Source organism: Labeo rohita, chromosome 25, assembly GCF_022985175.1.
Source record: "Labeo rohita strain BAU-BD-2019 chromosome 25, IGBB_LRoh.1.0, whole genome shotgun sequence".
Classification (NCBI taxonomy): domain Eukaryota; kingdom Metazoa; phylum Chordata; class Actinopteri; order Cypriniformes; family Cyprinidae; genus Labeo; species Labeo rohita.
In genome coordinates this window covers 19,715,785-19,742,234 of record NC_066893.1, presented here as the reverse complement: position 1 = coordinate 19,742,234, position 26,450 = coordinate 19,715,785, and the positions used below count along the sequence as shown (strand labels likewise).

Sequence of the window (26,450 nt, the reverse complement as noted above, 5' to 3'; positions counted from 1 at the left end):
AGAAATGTTGCAGGCTAGATTCGAACATGCAACTCCAACTTAAAGATCACAGCTCAGTTGGGCTGTGGCGATAAATCCATACATCGTGATTTATGAATCGATTTCGAATGCATAGTGATTCTCTCTGGAATCGATTCTGAGCTTAGTTTTTAACAACAGATGGCGTTCTACTCTAGTTTTAAACCGCACACTCACAAAGAACAGTGCGAAGGTGCACTTATGCATCCGTAATGTAATTACACCTCAGCTCAGAATGCTTTAATGATGCGAGATTAATATAAACACATATGAACACCCTTGTAATTTGCTTCAACTTTTTGAAACTTTATAAATGATTATTTTAGGTTCAAGTGTGTGTAAGAAATTGGAAGCAAGCAGAGTACAGCTGTTTCTAAAGCATGCAGTGCCATCTGCTGTTAAAAACTAAGCTCAGAATCGATTTGAGAGAGAATCGCAATGCATTCGGAAAATCTCAGAATTGATGCTGAATCATTTCTTGATTCACAACGCATCAGTTTATTTTCCCAGCTCTACAGCTCAGGGAATCATGAACAAACCTAATCAAACTAATTCAACCAGCTACTCTCCTCATTTTGTTCCTTTTTCAGTATTTATTTCTCATTCTCTCCCTCCCTATCTCTCTCTGAGAGTTAAAAGGCCACAGCTGTTGACGGCTCTATTGAAAAAAGCCCACGCCCCACTTGCTTGCCACACTAGACCAGTGTCCGTCCACCAATGACCAAACAAAGGAGGCCTATGACCAGCAGCCACACAGACACACGTGCGTGCACACAGCGGGTACACACTAAGCGTGGGAGTCGAGCGTGTGTCACATGCTCGCGATGGGCGGCGGGTGGGTGTAATCAATCATGAAGGGAGCTGATGATGCTCATACAGATGAGCTGCACAGGAAGGTTTCTAAGCTTCTGTTTCCGCCACAGGGACGTTCTTTTTTTTCATGGTCTTTTGATCTTTCGATTGCTACTTTACAGCTGGTGTTGTAGCTTTTCTTTGAAGTTACACAAAGTACTACCTTTGAAAAAAATTCTATTTGTTTTAATTATATTTATTTATTGGATATATAAATATCCCAAATTTGTTTATGTAATCTTTATATATATATATATATATATATATATATAATAATTAAATTAAAAATGTTTTTTTTTTTTTTTTTTGAATATGGTGTGCGTAGTATATAGTGACCATTTTGTCCTTGCAGTAGCCTCAAGCTAACCCTCTACACCCCGTTCACAGCTGCTCTGTGTTGAACGTTAGTGGGCCGTGATGTTTATATGTGGGTCACATTCCTCTCTAGGTCTGTTCTGAACGCCCCACACATGCCCCCAGAAAACCCTTCCTGCCCCAAATCACAGCCTTGAGGGTTTCCAACCACATGTTACTCTCAGGAGGTGGATGCTCTTACCACTGCTAATATTTCTGTTCATAAGTGCATTTCTTCATCAAGAAAGTAAATTCTGTGGTCGAAGGAAAAAGCGTTAGCCGTCCAAGACGAAACCATTGACATACGTATCTTGAGTTTAAGTAGCAGAGGAAACCATCTTTCACCTGATGCATCATTATGTCCTGATGGATTCTAGCAGGATCTTTAGCAGACGAAAGAAGCTGAGAACATATGGATGGTTCTTCAGCTATAGGCTCTGAAGATCTCCCACCCTATTTTTTTGTTCTTTTGTACTGAGCCAATTTTTAGCCCCATTTAATGGCATTACATTTGATATAAATCATTTGTACACAATAAATATTGAAGTTAAATGTAACAAGCATTTATGTTGGATATAAATATTTTAAGATCAAAACAAAATCAGCTTTAAAAATGTCTGATTTGTGTATTTGTGCCACTCTAAACTTGACCGATTTCGTCTTCGCAGATCCACAGAGAGACTGAGACGTTGTATGCAGTTGATGCCAGTCGAGATGCTGGAATTCAGGAGAAGAAATCCACTTCTGTGATTTCAGGTAACCAACATGACACTTAAAGGAAAAGTTCACTTCCAGAACAAAAATGTACAGATAATTTACTAACCCCTTTGTCATCCAAGATGTTCATGTCTTTCTTTCTTCAGGCGTAAAGAAATTGTTTTTTTGAGGGAAGCATTTCAGGATTTTTCTCCATATAGTGGACTTTAATGGTGCCTGTGAGTTTGAACTTCCAAAATGCAGTTTAAACGCAGCTTCAAAGGGCTCTAAATGATCCCAGCCGAGAAAGAAGGGTCTTATCTAGCAAAACAATGTTTATTTTCTTAAAAAAAAAAATGCTTGCCTTGTCTAGCTCTGCGTGAACTCTGTGTATTCTGGGTCAATACAGTTAGGGTATGTCGAAAAACTTTCACATCTTGCTTTCTCCTCCAACTTCAAAATCATGCTACATCACTGCAGAAGTACCGACCCAGTGTTTACAAAGTGAACGTGCAAGCAGGGTCCAACACCCTTTGAAAAACAAAGCTAAACAGTGATGTAGTACAAGAAAATAAGATGGGATGTCATTTAACTGTCATGAACAGGAATACACCGAGTTCACGCAGAGCTAGACAGGACGAGCATTTGATGTTAAAAAGTGTGTAAATTGTTAATTATTTTTTTAGAAATTAACAAATCGTTTCACTAGGTAAGACCCTTCTTCCTCTGGTGGGATAATTTAGAGACCTTTAAAGCTGCATTTAAACTGCATTTTGTTAGTTCAGTCTCGGAGGCACCATAGAAGTCCATTATATGAAGAGAAATCCTGAAATGTTTTCCTCAAAAAACATAATTTCTTCACAACTGAAGAAAGAAAGACATGAAAGACACAGATTTTCATTGAATATCAAGTGGCCACCCAAATGCCAGTAGTTTTTGAGGATGTCCGTGTTGGCATCTACAGGGCCCTATGATTTCCACAATGTGGAAAATGCAGACATAAAAATGGAATTTACTGTATAAGGCTGAATTTCATGGAATTTGATACATTTTGGATGAATAAGTCAAAAGTAGGTCAGTACATTAAAATCAAAACCCGATTAAACCACAAAAAGACTATTTAAATATGAATCCTGCATGTTCTGCGTGTTTCTGTGTGAATGAATGGCGCAGACGCGCAGTTTTGTTTACTACACACATAGTGAAGCATGCGTGACGCTCGAGTGTTTTCAGCCTCTACTGCCTCTAGAATTCCTCTAAGTCACTTCATTAGCATTTTACTGTTTCTTTTGAGAAAACTGTCGTCATTTCATATTAAAAGCAAAAAAACCCAAAAAGGTTTTCACAGCAAACTGTGACAGAAATATTTTACTTAACATAGTCGTAGTTCTACTACTAATAATAAAATTATTATTAAAACATTCATTTTTAAAAGGAATATTCATGAAAAAAAAATATTTACCAAAATTTATTTACTAGGAAAATGTAAAAACACAACACAACAATAAATAAATAAATAAATAAATATGTACGGCAGGAGGTGCTAAACATAAAATAGTATTTTTTTTAATAAGTCTGTTAACTAAAGATACTTTTGATTATTAAAATGCAATGAAACCATTAAAATGAAAACCAGAAAATTAATGGAAAACACAGAATTTGGTACAAATAAATAAATAAATAAATAAAACTGAATTTGAGAAAAAAAAAAAAAACAACTTATTTCACAGGGGCTTAAAAATGTAGTTTTTGTTAAACTTTTAATAATTTGCTGTTAAATTGTGTAAGTTTCATGATTTCAATTAATTAGACATGCTTTTTGATTAATATGTATTTTTTTATTTAACCATTAAAATAGAGTCTAGAAATATTCAAATTGGGGGGAAAATGGAATCCAGGAAAAATTTAAATGGCAAAAAATGGAATTTGGAAAAAAATAAAACTGAATTTGGGAAAAACAAAATGAATTTCATAGGGCCCTACATTTATGTACTTTGTCTAACTACTTCCGAGTGATGCATGAATTTACACCGTGACGTCAACAACACAACATTGCGTCCCGTAGGACTAGTTTATGGCTAAAAGTTGCGTCCAGAACAAAACACACAACCTCTTTTATACATCTTCCAGCAGTCTACAAAGAAAGGATGCACTCTTTGCTCAGACTGTGTGTCTGTGTGTGTCCAATCTAAATAGTGCCCACATTGTATCGCATGGGAAACAGCATACACATCCTCCAAAGACTAAATGAATGTCTTCCTGTCAATACAAAAGTCTCCACTAGTCAAATAAGATCATCTATTTAAGTAGATGACATCAACATCCTGTCTGCGATGATTGCGAGCAGAAATGCAATACAATGGGCTGAAATGAGTCACTTTTAGACTCTGTTTCAGTTTGCGAGTTTCAAGTCTGGTGTTTTCTATCTGTTATTTCTCTGTTGCTCTTTGGCATTCTCATATTTTTAGGATTGTTTTTTCCAGAATTCCCCCCTTCGACTCCCTCACCCGAGACCGTACGTCACACAGAGTCAGCGAGCACCATGCGAGGGTCCGCCAGCGATGGTGACTCTCTGTTTAGCCAGGATTTGGCCGAGGACAGCGTTTTTAATAATAAGGTGGGTGTGGATTGTATTGCGTTTCCCATATCATCTAATTCTGTGTTTGTTTTCAAAGCAGAGTTGCTATTTGTTTTGTTTCTATGTCTTTTTTACCCTCGCTTGTGCTTCGGCCAGATAAAGCGGTTATGCAATACGGCTCATTTTCAGCAGTGCTCCTCTACACACAACATGTTGCTCCACTGACGTCATGTCATGTGACGTGAGCAGATCAGTGGGCCAAGGCTGTAATTATGACCTCATCCTCAGACATGCTTCATTCTAATTTCTCCTTGAAGAGTTTCCCAGCGGATTCCTCCACCCCTTAAACTCCTTGCTTTAATTTAAATAGGTTTACAGACTTTGACATGTAGCAAGTCGCAAAGGATGACAGTGTTTTTTGTGAACTGTAATGTTTTGTTTCCTTGATGATAGGTACGTAGATCCTTCCATATTTCATTACAATCCTATTCTGAAATGCAGAATAACAAAATTCCTGATAATTTACTCACCCCCATGTCATCCAAGATGTTCATGCCTTCCTTTCTTCAGTCGAAAAGAAATGAAGGTTTTTGAGGAAAACATTCCAGGATTTTTTTCCATTTGGACTTCAGTGGGGGTCAACGGGTTGAAGGTGCAAATTGCTGTTTCAGTGCAGCTTCAAAGGGCTCTACACGATCCCAGCCGAGAAATAAGGGTTGAGAACTGTATACTTTTCAACCACAAATGCTCATCTTGCACTAGCTGGACTTCATGCATTATGTAATCAAGTTGGAAACGCATGACGTAGGCGGAAGTACTGACCCAGTGTTTACAAAGCGAACGTGAAAAAAGTCAAACAGCCAGTACAAAAAAAGGATGTCGGACGATTTTGAAGTTGAAGGAGAAAATGAGATCTACTCTACTTTCCTGAACTAGAGTACACTGACGAAGAACTAACCACACGTGACCTTTTCAACGTTATTACATAATGTGTAAAGTCGCAGAGCTAGTGCAAAACGAGCATTTGTGGTAAAAAGTTAATGTTAAGCAGCTAACAATATATTGAGAAACCAGGCTAATCAGCTAACAATATGCTGAAAGCCTGCTGAAAAAAAAACAGCTATAACTAGCCGAAGCTGGCTTGCTGGTCTTAACTGGTTTAAGCTGGAAGTAGCTGTTTTTAACTGGTTGTTCCAGCTGGTCTCCCAGCCTGACCAGCTAAAACTAGGCTGGATGACCAGGTAAAACCAGCCAACCAGTTTAGGCTGGTTTTAGCAGTTTTTTCAGCAGGGAGACTAATTGGCTAGTTGTGTGCTGAGAGAGTAGGCTAAGCAGTTAGCAGTATTCTGAGAAAGCAGGCTAAGCAGCTAACAATATATTAAGAGAGTAGGCTAATCAGCTCACAGCATGCTAAGAGAGTAAGCTAATCAGCTAGCAGTATGCTGACAGAGCAGGCTAACTGGCTAGCTGTATTCTAAGAGAACAAGACAATCGGCTAGTGGTATGCTGAGAGAGCAGGCTAACCAGCTAGCAGTATACGTTAATTATTTTGTTGTTTTCTGATAGAGCGGGCTAATTGGTTAATGGTACAGGGAGAAAGCAGGCTAAGCAGCTAATGGTATTCTGATAAAGCAGGCTAATCAGCTAACAGCATGTTAAGAGAGTAGGCTAACCAGCTAGCAGTGTGCTGAGAACATGCAGAAAAAAAAATGCTAAAACCAGCATAAGCTGGTTGGCTGGTCTTAGCAGGTTTAAACTGCAGCTTGGCTAAGCTGGTCAAGCTGGTTGTAGCTGGTTTTTCCAGCTGGTCTCCCAGCGTAATCCACTGAGACCAGCTTGACCAGCTAGGGAAGTGGCCAAAACCCCTCTAAAACCAGGCTGGATGACCAGGTAAAACCAGCCAACCATCTTAGGCTGGTTTTAGCTGTTTTTTTACAGCAGGGAGACTAATTGGCTAGTTGTGTGCTGATAGAGTAGGCGAAGCAGTTAGAAGTATTCTGAGAAAGCAGGCTAAGCAGCTAGCAGTATGTTGACATAGCAGACTAATTGGCTAGCTGTATTCTGAGAGAACAAGCTAATTGGCTAGATATATTCTGAGAGAACAAGCTAATCGGCTAGTGATATGCTGAGAGAGCAGGCTAAGCAGCTAACGATATATTGAGAGACCAGGCTAATCAGCTAACAGCATTTTAAGAGAGTAGGCTAACCAGCTAGCAGTATGCTGAGAGCCTGCTTAAAAAAAAAAAAAAAAAAAAAAAAACACTGAAACGAACCTTAGGTGGTTGGCTGGTCTTAGCTGGTTTAAACTGCAGCCTGGCTGGGCTGGTCAAGTTGGTTTTAGCTAGTTGTTCCGGCTGGTCTCTCAGCCTAACCAGCTAAGACCAGCTTGACCAGTTAAGGAAGTGGCCAAAACCCCTCTAAAACCAGCCTGCAGGGTTGGCTAGTTGTGTGCTGACAGAGAAGGCTAAGCAACTATCAGTATTCTGAGAAAGCTAACAATATATTGAATAGCTAAGCAGCTAACAATGTATTGAGTGATCAGGCTAATCAGCTAGCAGTATGCTGACAGTGCAGAGTAGGCTTTGCACACAAATTAAAGATGCAATGAATTTTCATTAAAAAAAATCTATATATAAATACCTCTCTGAACAAAAATATCATCAACGTTTTTGTTTAGTTTTTTCCAGAAACTTAACAGTTTGTAGTACGCTAACATTAAGATTACCCCAATGCTAGCCTAGTTTTTCTCCTGGAATTGTACGTGGAATTTCATGTAGCATGTTTAGTTTCTCCAAGCCCTGAAAGTAGGTAGAGTCACTTCACCTAAGCTTGACTTGTGTTCTGGAAGTGTGTTTTTTTTTTTGTTTTTTTTTCTCTTCCCCTCCATAGCTCATAAAGTCATCTATAACGGTTAGTGTAACGTAGCCGCTAGCTCACCACACCCCTCGCTTGGCTGTGGTCTCAGCATGTGAGGAAACTAATGAGCCGCTGTGAATGGAAATGAGTGTCAGAGCTGTGTGTTTCTATGTTATGTAAGCTTTACAAGGATGGAAAGAACTCTGAGACTTCATGGGGTTAGGAGAAAAAAAAAAGTCTGCTTGTATGTAAACTACAGATGTAAAGGTGGTACGTCATCAGCGGTCACTTGCACTTGAATTCACATGTGCATGTCCTGGTTGGGAAGTCGTAACAAGAATGAAATTTCATCGGTCCAAAATCTCAGTCCTCCTAGTAGTCACCAAACATCAAATGTGATTGTTTTTGCAAACTTCATCCAGTTGTTCTCCTATTTCTCCATTAAAGGCTGAGGACAGCGTTACAGTCACCAGTGGTGTGTCCATGACCTACTCGTCCTCCACAGATGACACCTCCAGCCTCGGGACCCCTAGCGCCATCTCTCAGGCCAGCACAGAAGCTCCTACGTCAGACCCCTGTCCGGAAAAGCCCATGTCTCCTGGAGCATCACCTGTTTCAGGAGAAACAGAGGAGGAAGAGAAAAAGGATCGCTTGACAGACGTCCCGGAGCGGTCGGCCATTTTACGTACCACTATACGATCCCTGTCGCCTTTCCGCAGGCACAGTTGGGGCCCTGGCAAAAATTCAGCAGGGGAGACGGAGATTAGTCAACGCAGGTAATCTCTACAACTAAACATCAAGCTTTTAGGGGTTAAATCCAAATTATGCAAAAACAACTAAACCGAGCCTCAACTGGTTATCTGGTCTTCAAGCCTGGTTATAGCTGGTTTGCAGGCTGGTCTTAGTGGGGTTTTGACCAATTCTTTAGGTTGAAAGACCAGCTAAAACCAGCTGAACACCAGCTTTCCTGGCCCTGCTGAAAAAAAAAGAACAGCTAAAACCAGCCTAAACTGGTTCTCTGGTCTTAGCTGGTTTACTTTTTAGTAGGTGGCTTTAACTGGTCTCCCAGCCTGGCCAAGCTGGTTTTAGCTGGTTCTTTTTTTTTTTTTTAAGGTAATAAAGTATAGCAATTTAAGTTTTTCTTTTCCAGCAATGGGAGCTAAGATAACATGCTAATTGATTAGTGGCATGCTAAGCTACCAAGCTAATCAGTTAGCGATACAGCAGGCTAATCATGTTCAAAAATGTATCCCAGTATCTTTTTGTAGATAACTAAAATATAACATTTAAAGTTTTTATTTTCTAGCAATGGGAGCTAAGATAGCATGTTAATTGATTAGCGGTATGCTAAGCTACCAGGCTAACTGGTTAGCAATACAGCAGGCTAATCATGCTCAAAAACATATCCCCATGTTTTTTTAGCAACTAAAATAAAGCATTTCGAGTTTTTCTTTTTTTTAGCAATGGGAGCTAAGATAGCATGTTAATTGATTGACGGTATGCTAAGCTACCAGGCTAATCACTTAGCAGTACAGCAGGCTAATCATGCTCAAAAACATATCCCAATCTTTTTCTAGGTATCTAAAATATAGCATTTTAAGCTTTTATTTTCTAGCAATGGGAGCTAAGATAGCATGCTAATTTATTAGCAGTATGCTAAGCTACCAGGCTAACCGGTTAGTGATACAGCAGGCTAGTCATGTTCAAATACATATCCCCATATCTTTTCAGACAACTAAAATATAACATTTAAAGTTTTTATTTTCTAGCAATGGGAGCTAAGATAGCACGTTAATTGATTAGCGGTATGCTAAGCTACCAGGCTAATTGGTTAGCAATACAGCAGGCTAATCATGCTCAAAAACATATCCCAGTATCTTTTTCTAGGTAACTAAAATTTAGCATCTTAAGTTTTTCTTTTCTAGCATTGTGAGCTAAGATAGCATGCTAATTTATTAGCAGTATGCTAAGCTACCAGGCTAACCGGTTAGTGATACAGCAGGCTAGTCATGTTCAAATACATATCCCCATATCTTTTCAGACAACTAAAATATAACATTTAAAGTTTTTATTTTCTAGCAATGGGAGCTAAGATAGCACGTTAATTGATTAGTGGTATGCTAAGCTACCAGGCTAATTGGTTAGCAATACAGCAGGCTAATCATGCTCAAAAACATATCCCAGTATCTTTTTCTAGGTAACTAAAATTTAGCATCTTAAGTTTTTCTTTTCTAGCATTGTGAGCTAAGATAGCATGCTAATTTATTAGCAGTATGCTAAACTACCAGGCTAACCGGTTAGTGATACAGCAGGCTAGTCATGTTCAAATACATATCCCCATATCTTTTCAGACAACTAAAATATAACATTTAAAGTTTTTATTTTCTAGCAATGGGAGCTAAGATAGCATGTTAATTGATTAGCGGTATACTAAGCTACCAGGCTAACTGGTTAGCAAAACAGCATGCTAATCATGTTCAAAAACATATCCCAATCTTTTTCTAGATATCTAAAATGTAACATATCAAGTTTTTCTTTTCTAGCAATGGTAGCTAAAATAGCATGCTAATTGATTAGCAGTATGTTAAGCTACCAAAAAAAAAGTTTTTTTTTTTTTGTTTTTTTTTTTTTTTTTTGTTTGTTTGTTTTGTTTTTTTGGTGTATTGATTTGCCATTTGTATAATTGCAGAATTACTACAAATACCATGGTTTAACTAGTGTAGAAATACCATGGATAATTTGTGGTTACCATGTTTTTTTGTTTTATTTGTAGTAAAATCATGGTTCATTTTAGTAAGGATAATCATTTAACAGTATTCCGAGATAACCGGCTAATCAGTTATTTAATATGAGAAATTAAACGTGACAATATATGTTGTAAATAAGAGAAATACTACATACAGTATAAAGAAACAAAAACATTTTTGGTAAAATACACATTTCACAGATACATTTCAAGTATGGGTTTCTAAAAGCTGTTGTGGCAGTAAATTTAAAATCAAATCAAGTCCAAACTTAGCCTACACGTCTCAATGCTTTTTTATCTTATAAATGTGCCAGACACTCGGCGCTTTCATTTCCTGTAAATCATCTGATAAGATCAAAACATTAGTATCAATATACCACCCACCTGTCCTTCAGTCATTTACTGTGTCTGTCTTCATAATGCAGTCAGATACATGCATAGTGTGTTTCATGCTTGCAATCACTCAGCTTTGGCTTCTGTCCCATCATCTTGGCATTACTTCAGCTTTGTGTACAGCTCTGAATCATTTACAAGTTTGTATGTGACTGTGTTTTTGAAGGGAAATCCCAGCAGTGTGAGGGCCCTTTCCTCAGTGGGCTTTGTAAGCAAAGCAGCTGTTCTGTGAGAAAGAGCTCTATTTAGGTCACACAGGACTGTATTCCTGCTGATAATAAACACTCAGATGACCTTGAGTACTCTAAGACAGAGAAGAGGAACATCATTTTTTAGCTTCATGATTGTTTTGTTTTATGTAGACTATATATGTGACCCTGGAACACAAAACCAGTCATAGCTAGCAGTGGTATATTTGTAGCAATATCCAAAAATACATTTTATGAGTTAAAATTATTGATTTTTCTTTTATGCCAAAAATCATTAGGATGTTAAGTAAAGATCATGTTCCGAAAAGAGATTTTGTAAGATTTCCTACAGTAAATATATACTTTTCAAATATTCTCCTATCCTAACAAACCATACGTCAATTGGAAGCTTATTTGTTCAGCTTTTAGTTTATGTATAAATCTCAATAAAAAAAAAAAAAAAAGACCCTTATAACTGGTTTTGTGGTTCACATATGTCCTTGCCAATTTTTATGAAGGAACAAATTACATATTATAACAAATTATAACAAAAATAAATATTTGAGAAAGTATTAATAATTATATAAATGATTCTATTAATTTACATTAAATTAGTTTATTAAAAAATAAATAATTCTAATTAATAAATATTTAGAATGAGTCATAAGTTATTGGCATCGACAAAAATGTTTTCTCTTTGTTTTATTCGTCATCCTAGTAAATATTCTTAGAACTGTCAATCTTCTCATCAGCTCATATTAATTTTGGTTCATTATTTCTGTTCATTCATCTCATCCTCTTCATTTTCACCCATCACTTTTTCCAGTCCAACACGAGGCGAAGTGGAGCGCAGGTCTGCGGGTCATAGGAGAAGGTACCACCATCCATTTTCACTCTTTCCACCCAGGGGCCCCACCAAATCCTTTCTAAATGGCCCATGCAAAAATTTGGAGAAAAAAATGAAAAGGCATGAGCATATGTGGAAAAAAAAAATGTCACTAACATATTCCATCAAAACTTTTCTTTAAGATACTATTAGAGTATTATTTGCATTTTGAATTAGTTTTATATATTTATTTACTTACTTATTTTACTATATATATATATATATATATATATATATATAATTTTTTTTTAAACCATAACCTTGTGTGCTTATGCGTACAAGAAAAATACATAATGGTTAAACACTCAAGGGCCTCTTTTACACCTTGTACTAACAAATTCCTCTTTTGTCTTTCTACACATCCCTTCTTTCATCTTTCCATCCATCCTGAATCTTTCGCACTTGATGAAGCATGAGCTGGTGTCCTTCGGCCGCCCTGCGCTCAGAAAAGGACGAAATAAACGAAAGAAGGTAAAGGAAGACAAAGAGGAAGTGTCTAAAATCTTAAAACTTCTTGTTGTGGTATGATACAGCATGAGTTGCACTATGGCAGCACGAATGGTGTGTTGTAAAAACAGTGGTGTAAATATTGTTCATAGTGCGTTGTGTGTCTGTGTGTTAGTTTACTTCCTTTCTACGGTTTAGTCTTCTCGCCTCTCCGGACAAACATCAGAGACCACATACACTCTTGCAGTCATTTCCGTTGATTTCATTGTCTGAGACAAGAGACAAACCGGCCACTAAACGAAATGAATTCGTTTAGCTAGAGATGCAGATTAACCTACAGTATTATAGCAGATTTTAACTAATGTGAAAACTATGACCAACATACTGATCTGGATCTCAGGGCCTGATGAGAGGTGAGATGTTTTAGTTACATTTTTTTTTATTTTACCACATTGCCACTCAAATGTTTCCTGTTAGAAAGAACTTTCACATCACACTTGTATTGAGCTGCTCTCAACAGGCGTCAGTAAATATAATATATTTGTTTTAGCATGTAGTTTGTATATTCACTCATCCCAAAAAGTATTTAAATACTTGCGCTGCACTTTAGGATACTTCCTGGGTTAATTTAATATAGGTAGTCTTCATTTAACCTGTATATCTGCTGATTTTATCATTTAAAACCCAACAAATAACCTTTACTGGGTTGATTGGCTTGTTATTTTTTATTTTTTTAAATGTATGCAATTTGGTTTGACACTTAATTCAGTGACATTCAGACTTTTAAAGCATCTAAGCCATTGTTGTCGATGTTTTGGTTTTGTTTACACCAAATGTGGAAAATGGTATAACCTTTTTTGTGGCAGAGCTTGAGGAAATGTCAAGTGCTTTCGTCATCAGCAACTTTCACAGGCTGGGGTCAAGCCCGTATTGTCATTATTTGCTAGTAGACTCGTTCCTCGTTGTCATTTGATTCTTTGTGCGTGTGAATCTGAATGAATTCACGTCTAGCTTTATCTTGCATGTGCTTGAATGTCACCCACAGGAAGGTAAAAGATCTTTCGTGATTCAGTGTGTGGTCACCATTTGAACTTTTTTTTGGAAACTCTGAACCACAGTAAACTAAGCATAATCAAATGTGATTATTTTCACAGCTACAGCCTGGAAGGACTTGCGGCAGAGAAGGAAGGAAGGAAAAGTCTTAACCAGTGCATGGGGGAAGCCAGCCAGGAACCAAACTGTCCGTCAAAGCTGGACAGAGAAGAGAGAGGCTCGCTTGTGTCCCTGACAGAAGAAGAACAGGAATCAGACCTGGGCGACTGCAGTAGTTTGGACAGCCAGGTGAAGTACTATTTATAAATGGATAGATCAAGCACTAAAATCTGATAGAAAATCCAGCAGCAGAAATCTAAACTAAGGTAACAAAATCAAAAGTCAAATGTTTTTGAACAGTACGATTTTTAATGTTTTTAAAGAAGTCCCTTCTGTTCACCAAGCCTGCATTTATTTGAGCCAAAGTACAGCAAGAACAGTAAAAATCTGAAATATTTTTACTATTTAAAATACCTGTTTTCTATTTGAATGTATTTTAAAATGTAATTTATTCCTGTGGTCAAAGCTACATTTTCAGCATCAATACTCCAGTCACGATCCTTCAGAAATCTTTCTAATATGCCGATGTGCTGTTCAAGAAATTATTATCGTTAATATTTAAAACAGTTCAGTGCATGTTTTTCAAGATTCTTTGATGAATAAAAAGATCAGAAGATCAGCATTTAAAAGTTTGGAGTCAGTATAATTGACTTTTTTTTTAAATAAAAGACTTTTATTTAGCAAGGATGCTTTATATCATGAGTTTTGACAGCAAATTTTGATTTAGTCTTAGTCTTTTGACTAAAATACCACTTAGTTTTAGTCACATTTTAGTCATCTGATTTTTTTTTTTTTTTTTTAAGTTTTGGTCAAGTTTTAGTCGACTAAATATCATGACGTGCACGCATCAAATGTAAGGATCTAACCTCCTAACCACGCAGCAGATTTGTTCTGAATGAATCTCTTCCCAAATCGCCCCTCCCTAACATTTTATTCGTTGACACAAATGTTACTAGATTTTCGTCATAGTTTTTGTCATTCAAATTAGTTTTTTTGTTATCGTCTTATTTTCATTGGTGCAAAAAGTGTTTAATTATGACAAATTATTTGTCAACTAAATTAACAGTTTTAAATTGATCAAAAGTGATGATAAAGATATTTATAATTTACAAAAGATGTCTATTTTAGATGAAGATGCTGTTTTTCTAAACTTTCTATTCACCGAAGAAACCTGAAAAACTTCTATTCAGCTGTTTTCAACATAATAATAGTAAATGCTTTTGAGCAGCAAATCAGAATTTTAGAATGATTTCTGAAGGATCATCGAGCTTAATGATGCTAAAAAAAAATCAACTTTGAAATCACAGGAAATAATAAATAAATGACATTTTAAAATATATTCAAATAGAAAACAGTTATTTTAAATAGTAAAAATATTTCAAAATTTAACTGTTTTTGCAGTACTTTGGATCAAATACATCCAGGCCTGGTGAGCAGAAAAGACTTGTTTGAAAACAAATCTTACTGTTCAAAAACTTTTGATTGGTAGTGAATATAGTTCGCTTTAGCTTAGATTTTGTTACATTAGTACTTTGATCCATTTATCCTGTATTTAAATGTTTATATATATATCCCCATGTTTTTTTTTAGCAACTAAAATAAAGCATTTTGAGTTTTTCTTTTTTTTAGCAATGGGAGCTAAGATAGCATGCTAATTGATTGATGGTATGCTAAAAACACAAAAACACAAACACACACATACACATTTATATATATATATATATATATATATATATATATATATATACACTACCGTTCAAAAGTTTGGGGTCAGTAAGACTTGTAATAGTCTTTAAAGAAGTCTCTTATGCTCATCAAGGCTGCATTTATTTGATTAAAAATATAGAAAAAAAACAGTAATATTGCAAAATGTTTTTACAGTATAAAATAATGTTTTTATTTTAACATACTTTAAAATAGAATTTATTCCTGTGATGAAAAGCTGAATTTTTATCAGCTGTTACTCCAGTCTTAAGTGTCACATGATCCTTCAGAAATCATTCTAATATGCGGATTTATTATTAGAATGATCAATGTTGGATAATATCAACAGCTGTGCTGCCAAATATTTTTTGGAACCTGTGATTTTTTTTTTTTTTTTTTTTTTTTTTTTTTTTTTTTTTTCAGGATTCTTTTATGAATAACAAGTTTAAAAAGTACAGTGTTTATTCAAAATATAAATATTTTATAACAATGTAAATTATTTATTATTAACTTTTAATAAACTTTTAATTATTAACTTAATACATCCTTCGTGAATAAAAGTATTAATTTCTTTAAAAAAAAAAAAAAAAAAAAAAAAAAAAAGAAACAATAAAAATGTACTGACCCCAAACTTTTGAACGGTAGTGTGTGTATATATATATATATATATATATATATATATATATATATATATATATGTATGTGTATATATATGTGTATATATGTTAATTAATAGTTTTTTTTGTTTTTAACAAAAAACTAATTTGTAGATTTTTTTTAAATATATATATTATATATATATATATATATATATATACACACACACATTATATATACATTTTAATGTTACATATCATTGATATTAAAGGGATAGTTCACCCAAAAATTAAATTCTGTCACAAACCTGTAAGATCGTTGTTTATCGTCATAACACAAATTAAGATATTCATTTCAGAGAGGTTTCTGACATAGACAGCAAGACAACTGACATGTTCAAGGTCTAGAAAGGTAGTAAGAACATTGTTAAAATAGTCCTTGTGACATCAGTGGTTCAACCGTAAAGCTACGAGAATACATTTGTGAGCAAAGAAAATAAAAATAACTACTTTATTCAGCAAATTCTTCTTCAGCGCACATTCACATTGAAGCACTGATGTCACATGGATTATTTTAATGATGTCCTTACTTTCTTTCTGGGCCTTGAAAGTGTCAATTGCGTTGCTGTCTAAGCAGGGTCAGAAAGCTTTCGGATTTCTTCAAAAGTATTTTCATTTGTGTTCTGAAGATAAGCAAAGGTCTTACGGGTTTGGATTTATATAAAGGTGGGTAACAAATGACAGAATTTAAATTTTTGGGTGAACTGTCCCTTTAATATATCATTTAGTTTTTTTAAGTATATTATTTAAACCATTTAAATTTCATCATAGTTTTTTATTTTAATATGTGTTTATTGTGGTTATTTTTCTGATTATGAAAAAAAGTATTATTTTGTTAAACATTGTCTTATAACAACACTGTGTAGACATATCGTTTACCCAAAACGATTAAAATTTGTAATATTTTTGCATCGCTTTTACATGCAACAACAGCTTATATTGACTGTCAAGATCCAAAGAGCACAAAAACACCATAAATAATCATATAATGTCATTGACACTATGTTCACGATGTATGCAAGTCATGTGATAGTGACTGTTGAGAAGAAAATGAAATTATCGACTGACAGTCTTCCTTTCTACCATGGAAAGAAGGCTAAAAAACACTGCAGTGTGTCTCAATCAGATATTAGAGCAGCATCTGCAGATTTTCCAATTAATTTAGTAGTTTTAATTTCATTGCATTTAATTACCACGATTGAATGTTTTGTTATGTTTGCTGCTTTCAGAAGTCCATCCAGTCTGGACGAAGATATGTCCCACCTTCACAACCCTTTCTCACCAAGTCTGTCTCCATGTTGGCCATCAGTCACAAAGACCTGGATGGTGAGTTTAAACAACCCTTTTAGTTTTCTCTCCTGTGTGTTGTTGTGCCACTCTGAGCTCTGTAGCACTTACATTTTAAATAATTTTAAAAACTAAAAATATTTCCAAAAGTGTTTTAAGATAAGATGTTGCAGAGTTCAGAGTTTTCTTTCCTGGTTTCTTCCATGCCCTTGTGGTAAAATAAGGAGTGGAAAAGTATTCAGTTATATATAACCGCAAACTGACCACTCACTTCCTGTCAGTCATATCTAACACCCAGTTTCGTGTCATGGGGTCTTTATACTACAAAAATATCCTCGACTGGGATTGTTGGTATTCTTCAACTCATCAGATGTGGAGCTCCCATGGTTCCCTTTCACTGTGGTGTCACTTTAAGGGAGTGGGCATTTACTGCCAGTGTATTAGCAGCCAATTTTTTTATAATGCCTGCTTTGATCTTTTTTGCCCATGTGATCATGGAACCCACCAGCGATTGGACGGCCAAGGCCCAAGCGACGAATCTCCTTCTCCTTCAGCATCTCACCTATGCTTCCCAAATCTAAAAATCTCTTTTCTATTGGCTCTTCATCCAGTGATGAGGAGGAGGCAGTCAGTAAGTAAAAGAATGTCCCACAATGCCTGGCATGGCCCCTGCCCAACCCCAGCTTAATACGAAGTGTGTCCCCTACCTCCCTTGTCACTAAGTTATTGATCAGACCAGCTCCTTGAAATTACTTCTAAATCATCTATTCTATTTATTTATTTATTAATGATATTTATATATATATTTTTAATTATCCTCACATGTGTAATTATATGACAGTGTTGAGAATTATTCATCTTTGTCTAAATGTTTTATTTAGTTGGATTTATCTAACCTATGGGTTATAAATTTTTGTAGAAAATGAATACTAAAAGACTAAAGAGCCAAAATAATAAAACACAAACACAATTTTGAAATTCTTTATGCAATAACTTAATGAACTTATATGTATGATGTGCATGTTGTCTGCTGATGCATTTATTGTGCAGTCACTTGTTTGATAAGAACTTCGAGGAGAACATTTCTGAGAAAGTTAAGACTAGTTAAATTATTACATTTATATCTAGCTTCCTGAATCATAATATATTTAGTTTAATGGCACAGATAATTGAAAGTACTGAGGTTTGTTACCACCGCAGTAACCCAGTAGCGCTAAAGTAAGTTGAAGTCAAAATGTTTGTCCTGAATAGTTAAACTGCCCACTGTTCTTCAGAAAAAGTTTTCAGGTCTCACAAATGTATTTTTTTTTTTTTTTAGCATTTTTGTGTATTTAAACCCTTTCCTAAAATGACTGTATGATTTTGAGATCCATCTTTTCACACTACGGACAACTGAGGGACTCATATGCAACTGTTACAGAAGGTTCAATCGCTCACTGATGCTCCAGAATGAAAAACGATGCATTAAGAGTTGGGGGTGAAAACTTTTGAAACAGAATGAAGTTGTGTACATTTTTCTTTCTTTTTTTTTCATTTTTTTCATTTTTTTTTTTTTTTTTTTTTTGCTTTGTTTTTTTGGCATTTTGCCTTTATTAGGATAGGACAGATCAGAACTGACAGGAAGCGAAGTGGGAGAGATAGGGGGCAGGATCGGGAAAGATCCTCGAGTCTGGATTCGAACTTGGGACGCTCGTAGTGCAGCGGTGCTGTATGTCGGCACGCCGACTACATTTTTCTTATTTTGCCTAAATATCTTTTTTTTTTTCATTTAGTACTGCCCTTCAGAAGCTACAGAAGATAATTACATGTTTCCCAGAAGACAAAATAAGTTAAATTTACCATGATCTTCAAAAGTTTTCACCCCCTTGGCTCTTAATGCATTGTGTTTTCTTCTGAAGCATCAGTGAGCGTTTAAACCTTCTGTAATAGTTGCATATGAGTTAAAATTCTTCTCAGCCCCTCATCTAAGAGAAAAATGGCATTTTACACATACTTCCTGTGGATTATTGGACGAATGGGTAGCGGGTCTCCCAAATGAGACCCTAATTCCTTTCCATTGGTTCCATCTCTTTCTGTATCTTTCAAAGTCATTCAGATCCACATAAACACTTTCCATAGTACTGCCTATAGATTTCACAGCTGCTTAGAGCTCCTTGTAAAAAGAAATGCCTAGATAGTAGTGTAAAAAAAAAAAGAATGCTTAGCCGTCGCCTGAATATGGTAATTGAAAAACAAATACCTGTTTGCGTAGACATTTTTTAATATACTTTCTCCTCTTCAGGCTTATTATAAAGAGTAAATTATACTGCCCCTAGAGGCTAAATGCAGTAACTACGCCAACACTGCAGCTAAGAAAAATGATTACAAATTTCTTGCATATTTATTGGTTTAATATCATTCTTTACACTATATATCTAAGCCGAACTCATCTGTCATGGGTATCATACAAACTATTGTACAAACACAGCATAATCATTTACTCTAAAAGGCAAAAAAAAAACAATATAAGCCTGTTTCTCCAGTCTTTGCAAAACATTATCAATCATTTCATCGTTCACAGTTAAGCTTTTGTGTTTGCAGTACAATGCCTCAAGTTTTCTTTAAGCTTTTTTGAGTGTTTTGCTTGAAGAATTGCCTTTGTTCTCTGCAGGGTTGTGCCTTAGAGTCTATTCACGCCATAAAACTTCTTGTGTAATTTCTTTTTGTACAAGTACAAAACTCCTGAGGCGCACTAAAAAGTGATTAATAATGTCAGTTGTTGTTCTGTGGTCTTGTTTATGTCCTTTAGTCAGTCGTAGTCCTGTCTCCACTGTACTTTTGATTTAATCAATAGTTTTCTCTCGTTTCAGGATTGGCCTCGTTCACAGGGACATCGGGATCTTTAGAATACAGGTACGACCCCTGCATACTACAATTTGGGACTGTTTAGGACGGATAGTATGCGAATTCTGACGCTGCTCCAGTTTTAAATTTTCCCATTTGTCGTCTTTTGTCTCATTCAGTATATCAGAGGAGGATCCGGGCCCGTTGCGGAGTGACAGTGAAGGCAAAGTTGGAGGAACCAAAGTGAGCAGGACCTTCAGTTACCTCAAGAGCAAGATGAGCAAAAAGAACAAGGTGGGTATATAATTAAACTATTTAGATGTGTGTGTGTGTATGTGTATTTATGTTTCTTCTGCTCGAAATCCAGTACATTTACTTCATGTGGGCCTGTCTGAAGCATCTCAGACCTTATTAGTGGAAACAAATGTTATCTTTTTTAGCTTGCCCCATATCATGCTGACTTAATGGCGTTCTTTGATGCAGCAGCATGCACCTGCTATTTAACTTTGAGGTTTTCTCCGTGTGGTTCCTGTAGATGATGAGGTTGCTGATGGTGTGAAAGCTCTTAGCAACCCCCGCGTTATCTGAAGTTGTTCAAGCATTTGCAGAGTTTGCTCTTGCGCAGGCAACTTTGTGCATACTGTCTGTCGAAGGGCTTGCGGTAGGGAAGTTCAACAGGATGTAGAAGTAAGCTGTGGTCTCTCTATGGTTCTGTTTAAATATACTCGTTCACGCTTCAAGCTTTAGAGCTAAGGCAATTCTGTGAAAACAAATGCATGTTAAATTCTATGACTTCACAGATTCTGAGAACCTTCATGACACACTTTTGGTGTCCACATGAATCAGCTGGGCCACCATATATGGTTTATGTCTACCATATAATTTTTACACATATTTTAACCTAAGAAAACCTCACACCTGCTTTTTATTTAATACATTGTGCGTGGAATAGTGTCATATTGGTAGGCCAGTGATATAGACAGGATGCTTCTTAATTGTTTGATCTCACATGGTGACTCCGGGTCTGAATTAACTGCAGTGTTGATTAATTTCCATCTACATTGAATTGGCTAAATGCAAACAAAAAGCTGCCTGTTTTGCTAGGGAGGGTCTGTGGTAAAAGGAAGTGCACTGTATCTTTAAGTTGAGCTCGAATGTGAAAGACAGCAGAAAGAAACTGCAGTCACTTCCTCTGGCTGGCTCGCCTGCTCTCCGTCATGGGAACTTTTGTGTTTGTGTAGACAGACTCTCAACCTCATCTGCCGTACCTTGAGGCCAGTGCGCTCACTGGCTACCTTGCATCTGAGATGTCTACGTTGTGTCGTAGGTTTTTACCGCAGGGTCGGTCACTGAAGATCAAGAATACTGGTGGTCTGGTTGAGGTAGGAATGTAGTACCAAAGAGTAGATGTTAGATTTTTTTCCATCATGTGTATTGAAAAGACATATTTGTTTGATGTTCTGATATGTTTGTGGTGGTTATGTTTAAAGGTGTGGGATGTGTTATTTAAGTGGAGTGGCAACTTATTTTAACTTTTTTATGCTATCCGAGATCATTGTTTCACCCCGTGTGAGAATAGTCTGAATTGCTTAAATCACTTGTGTTGTTTAAATGTTTTTTTGTTTTTTTTTCAACTTGAACTTGTTTGGACATGTTTATACATTTTAGCCATGTTTAAACTTTTTGGGAAGTGCACTTTGACCCTCTTCCTTCCTATACTGTTTGTAGCGAAATATTATTATTATTATTTTTTTTTCCTGTTGTTATGATAGCCACACTTCCGAACTCACTGGAATACTAGTTCAGTAAATGTGCAGCAACATTTTACTTGTTATTTGTTATTTGTTATTAGTAAGTAGTGGATACTAAGAATTAATCTGAAAGTTTTTAATCTTTTTAGTTGAATTCTGCAAATGTTTTTGTTGTTGTTGTTTTCCCATTTTTGGCTTGCAAGTGATCATAATCTTGGTATATGGCTGTTGGAGCAGATCAGATTTTGTAATCAGGTCTGAGAAAATTGCCACAGTAAGTGGTTTTCTCAAGGACACCACTATACTATGGTGAGCATCCTGTGGTTTTTGACACTTCATGCAAGGTGTCAGAGAAGCAAGGAAAAAGGACAGTGTATTTGATGGTATGTGGATAAGTATATAAATGTATGGATAGATGGTTGGCTGATAGGTAGTTGGGTAGGTAGATGGATAAGATGGATTGGTAGATAAGTAGATGGATTGATGGGTAGAAACATTTATAGATACATTATATGCATATACATACATATACATTTATATGGGTAGATGAATAAGTAGATGTATAAGATGGAAGATGGGTACATGGATGAGTAGATGGATGGGTAGATGGGGGTAGATGGATAGATAGGTGGATGGATTGGGTAGATAAATTCATAGATGGGTAGATGTTGGTTAGGGGGTAGGTAGATGGGTAGATAGATGGAAGATGGTAGATGGGTAGATAGATGGATAAGATGGGTAGATTTGTAGATAAGATAAGATGGATGGTAGATAAATTTATAGATAGGTATATGGATGTTAGGGGGTAGGTAGGTGAATAGATGGGTAGATGGATGTTTGGATGATGTGGTTGGATGAATGGATGGGTAGATGGTTGAGTAGATGGGTGGATAAATGGATAAGACAGATGGGTAGATTGGTGGATGGATTGGGCAGATACATTTATAGACTGGTGAATAGATGGTTAGGGGGTAGGTAGATGGATAGATGGGTAGATAGATGGAGGATGAGTAGATGGATAGATGGGTAGATATATGGATGGTTACATAGATTTATAGACTGGTGGATAGATGGAAGATGGGTAGATGGATGGATAGATTGGCAGGTTGGTGGATGGATGTATGGATAGGTACGTTGGTGAAAGGTAGGTAGATGGACAAGTAGAGATGGACAAGGGTAAGTGGATTGATGGATAAATATTTTTATTGATGGGTAGATGGATGAATAGATGGTTGGATGGATGGATGGATGGATGGATGGATGGATGGATAGATATGATTTTGAAAATGTGTTATTGAGGATGGATGGATGTACATGTATAGAGATGATGTTGAGAATGTGCAGATGTTGAAAATGTGGTACTAAAGATAGATAGATGTTGAGAATGAATGAAAGTGGGTTTCATCCCTGCAGCTGGAGATGAATGGTGAATATGAATGAAAGTATTGATTGTGCAGCTGATGAGATTTCTCTTGATGGATGCAGCAGTGCTCTGCTGACACTGGGAGTTTTATGATGGATGTGCTCCGGTCCCATTTAATCTCCCATCTGGGCCGGGACCCTGCTGTAATTGAGTCTAATGCACAACTCGGGCTGTCTGAAAGCACTGTACATCACACATCTACACTCTGATTAATTCATTCACCTTTTGCCTTGTATTTTGCAGGAGAAGGAGAAAGACAAGAATAAGGAACGCGAGCGAGATGCCAAAGACAAGGAGAGGAGAGCCTCAAACGGGCATCTCTTCACCGCGGTCATGCCAGTACCCACAATCCCCTGCCACCAGTGCAACAAACCTATCAACACTAAAGATGCTTTCCTCTGCACCAGTAAGTGCACGTTACTTATTGTAGAATACGGAACTCTATTCTACTCTCCATTGTCTTGTATTCTATACTCTCTTCTTTACTGTGCTTTCTAAAAAAATTTTTTATCATTTTCAGTCTTTTAAATTCTACTCTCTACATTCTACTCATTTGTTTTCTTTTAGAATCTTACTGTTCCATACCATATTTCTATTCTTTTCTATTTCTTTTACTGTTCTGTATTTTCTAAACTTTATACTTTACTCTTCTTCTCTCTACTTTTTCTGATTATTTTCTTATTCTACTCTATTCTTCACTTTTATATTCTATAATCTTTATACTTTTCTGTACTCTATTCTATCCTCTATTTTACACTTTTATACTCTTTTACACACTATTTTGTTATCTGTTTACTTCTGTTTACTTTGACTATTTTCTACTGTATTTCTATACTCTAAATTCTATACTCTTCTGTTCTGCTCAGTACACTATATATTCTACACTACACTATATATGTTCTTTCTATACTCTATATCAGAGTTTCCCAGACTTATGGGAATGTCTTTTCTAGCTGTGTTAAGAAAAACAATTCTCAGTTGAAAGGAAACCATAATGAATGAAATTTTATGATAAAAGTCATAGCGAACAATGATATTCATATGGCTAAAATTACTAAAAACTGCTTACATAACACTCCAGTAAAAAGAGGAAGCTACATGTAATTTATGATAATACCAAACTCCATACAATACATGTTTAATTAAAATGTATTTGGATTGGCATCAGTTGTGTTTTTATTCAGTTAAAGTGCGCAAAAATTAAAAAGTTGCTAAAATACTGCTCTGTTCAATTCTACGCAGTCATTCCACTCGCTTCTTTTGTTTTGCCATAGGCTGGTGTCTTTTTTTTGGCACTTCCTCCTTTACTGTCATTTACAGAGCAGCCATGCAGAGAGTTTAATTTACCGCTGCGAAAGTGTTTTTTTGCAGAAGCTTGCTTCGCAAGAGATTCACACAGGAAGTTGGTTAAATAAATTTTATTCCATAGATGAAATGGCCACAGATTGTCTCTAGAAAAAAAAAGCTCTTTTAATTAGCATGTCAGCAACAGCTTCTAAGATAGTTTTGATCCATTTAAAGCCACACATGAGCAGGTTTCAGGAGAGACACTGTTGTGCATGATATGTGTGGAGAATTGGGTTAAAGTGTGTCTCAGAGTGAGCACAGTTTCAAAGAAAGGAAGGAAAAAAATAAAGGAGTAATCATGGCTATCTGCCCAGTCAGGCCTTACACAGTGTTGCATCACTCTGTGGCTCCACCCGCACACAGCTGGCGAGGCTCAACGCCGCACTGAGACCAGTCAGTGTGCTGGAACATCCTGTCAGCGCACCGCTACCGCCATTGCTCTTTCTGTTTATTGTTCTCAGAGGATGTGCTGGCAGACTCATTACCGTTTCCTCTCATTTCCCAAAAGTGACTGATGCGTAAGACACTTTTTGTCGGGTTTGATCAGATCTCTGAAAGTCTTATGTGATAACAGTGTTATTATTATTAGGGTACAATGCTTTTCACTGTGCCTAAAGTATGTAATTGTAGGAAAAATATATGTGTTTGTATTAAACATTTATGGAGCAACAGATTTAGCGTGATAATAAATCATACAAGTCGTTTATTTGGTTTTAAAATCTTATATATGTACGAGGTGGCAGTTGTAACAAATGATATTATATTATATGATATGATTAATATCATGTTTTTAAATATGATGGTTTCATTCTAAACATGGTAATTGTCTCTAAGATGGACACCCAACATGATATGATATTTACTATCTGAATCTAATCATGTCATGTCAAAAAATGGAAAAGTTAGCCATCTATTAATTATCATGTTAATTATTGTGCCTTTTAGCCCCAACAGCAGGGCGCTTTTTACCCCAAATACCACTTTTACATATTCTTTTGTTATTTAAAACCGTTGCTTTATCTTCAACAAATCTGAAAATCATTAAGAAGACATGTGTCTAAAATATATTCATTAATTTTAACAATTCTTAAATCTACATTATTTTAAAAAACATCAAATATTAGAATAAGTAAGCACAGAATCAACTTTGCGCTGCTGCAGTCACATCAAGGATCAGGCAAATTTGCACGTGCATCTTGAAAAGCGGAATATAATATAAAAGGCGCCTTTAGCCCCTTTGTACCTATTGTTTAAGAATTCATTACTCTGTTACACTCATAAATACACTACTGCTTTTCTGCATTCATTTGATCAGAAATACAAAAAAAGCAATAATACTGTGAAATATTATTGCAATTTAAAATAACTGTTTTCTATTTTAATGTATTTTAAAATGTGCTTTCTTCCTATGATGGCAAAGCTGAATTTTTAGCATCATTACTCAAGACTTCAGTTTCACATGATCCTTCAGAAATCATTAAAATATGCTGATTTGAAATTTCTAGTCATCAAATAATTCTGAATTATTTGTTAAAATGTGTTTTTTTGCTGAATAAAAAAGTTTAAAAAACAGAATAATAATGCCGTAAAATTGCTTAATTGGGATTGGTAAATATTTATATTCATATTTATATGATTTTAAATGTGTTTCGGAAGCGATTAATCATGATTAATCACGATTAATTGATTTGTCAGCACTGAAAATGAATTCAAATAATAATCCTACTGAAAGTTTTGAGTGGTACCATATGCTGAGTTTCAAATAGTCATTTTTGGTGACTGCGTGGGGTTTGCTGGAGAAGATCTGTGGGAGTAGGGAAAGTTGTAAACTTGCAGGGAAATTATAACAAACTCTACGCCTTCAAACATGTAGGTAGCTGAAGGTCTAGCAGCCCTTGATATCATTATGCACACAATCTGAGGTTGTGTGTGGTTTTGTTTTGTAAAGCTTGTAAATCTCTTTCGGGTGTGTCTAACTCTGTAGTTTTGTGGTCACGAGGTGCAAAGTACACTGACAGAAAAAGGCAAAAGCACCATCTGTGCAGGTATGTTTTGACTGAGTAATTAGCATTAAGGTAAGCTTTTTTACTAATAACTATGACAACAAATCTGCATAGTATCAAATTGGTTGTGCATTTGAAATCATTTTTTAAAATTTAACTTCTGAAATGAACAGTTTTAGCTTGTTTTCTTAGAGAAAACAGTGTAAACACTGACTTGGCATGTTTACTTGAAATCCTTACATGTTCAAGACTAGTAATGACTCAACTGAAATGTTTGTGGTTAAATTTGT

General features: G+C 35.9%; 1 protein-coding gene across 9 annotated transcripts in view; it reads left to right on the top strand.

Moving 5' to 3' along the window:
• Positions 1 to 26,450, top strand: part of akap13 (A-kinase anchoring protein 13) — a 129,677-nt gene that overhangs the window by 80,778 nt on the left and 22,449 nt on the right. For 8 of the 9 annotated variants that reach the window (XM_051100404.1, XM_051100407.1, XM_051100402.1 and 5 more), the window contains 10 exons: positions 1,893 to 1,980; positions 4,404 to 4,537; positions 7,802 to 8,130; positions 11,508 to 11,555; positions 11,979 to 12,038; positions 13,169 to 13,355; positions 16,756 to 16,852; positions 19,663 to 19,705; positions 19,816 to 19,930; positions 23,054 to 23,216. In XM_051100404.1, coding sequence (XP_050956361.1) covers positions 1,893 to 1,980; positions 4,404 to 4,537; positions 7,802 to 8,130; positions 11,508 to 11,555; positions 11,979 to 12,038; positions 13,169 to 13,355; positions 16,756 to 16,852; positions 19,663 to 19,705; positions 19,816 to 19,930; positions 23,054 to 23,216 — 1,264 coding nt within the window. The remainder of the gene's footprint in view (positions 1 to 1,892; positions 1,981 to 4,403; positions 4,538 to 7,801; positions 8,131 to 11,507; positions 11,556 to 11,978; positions 12,039 to 13,168; positions 13,356 to 16,755; positions 16,853 to 19,662; positions 19,706 to 19,815; positions 19,931 to 23,053; positions 23,217 to 26,450) is intronic. The other variant, XM_051100405.1, reaches the window with a different exon arrangement.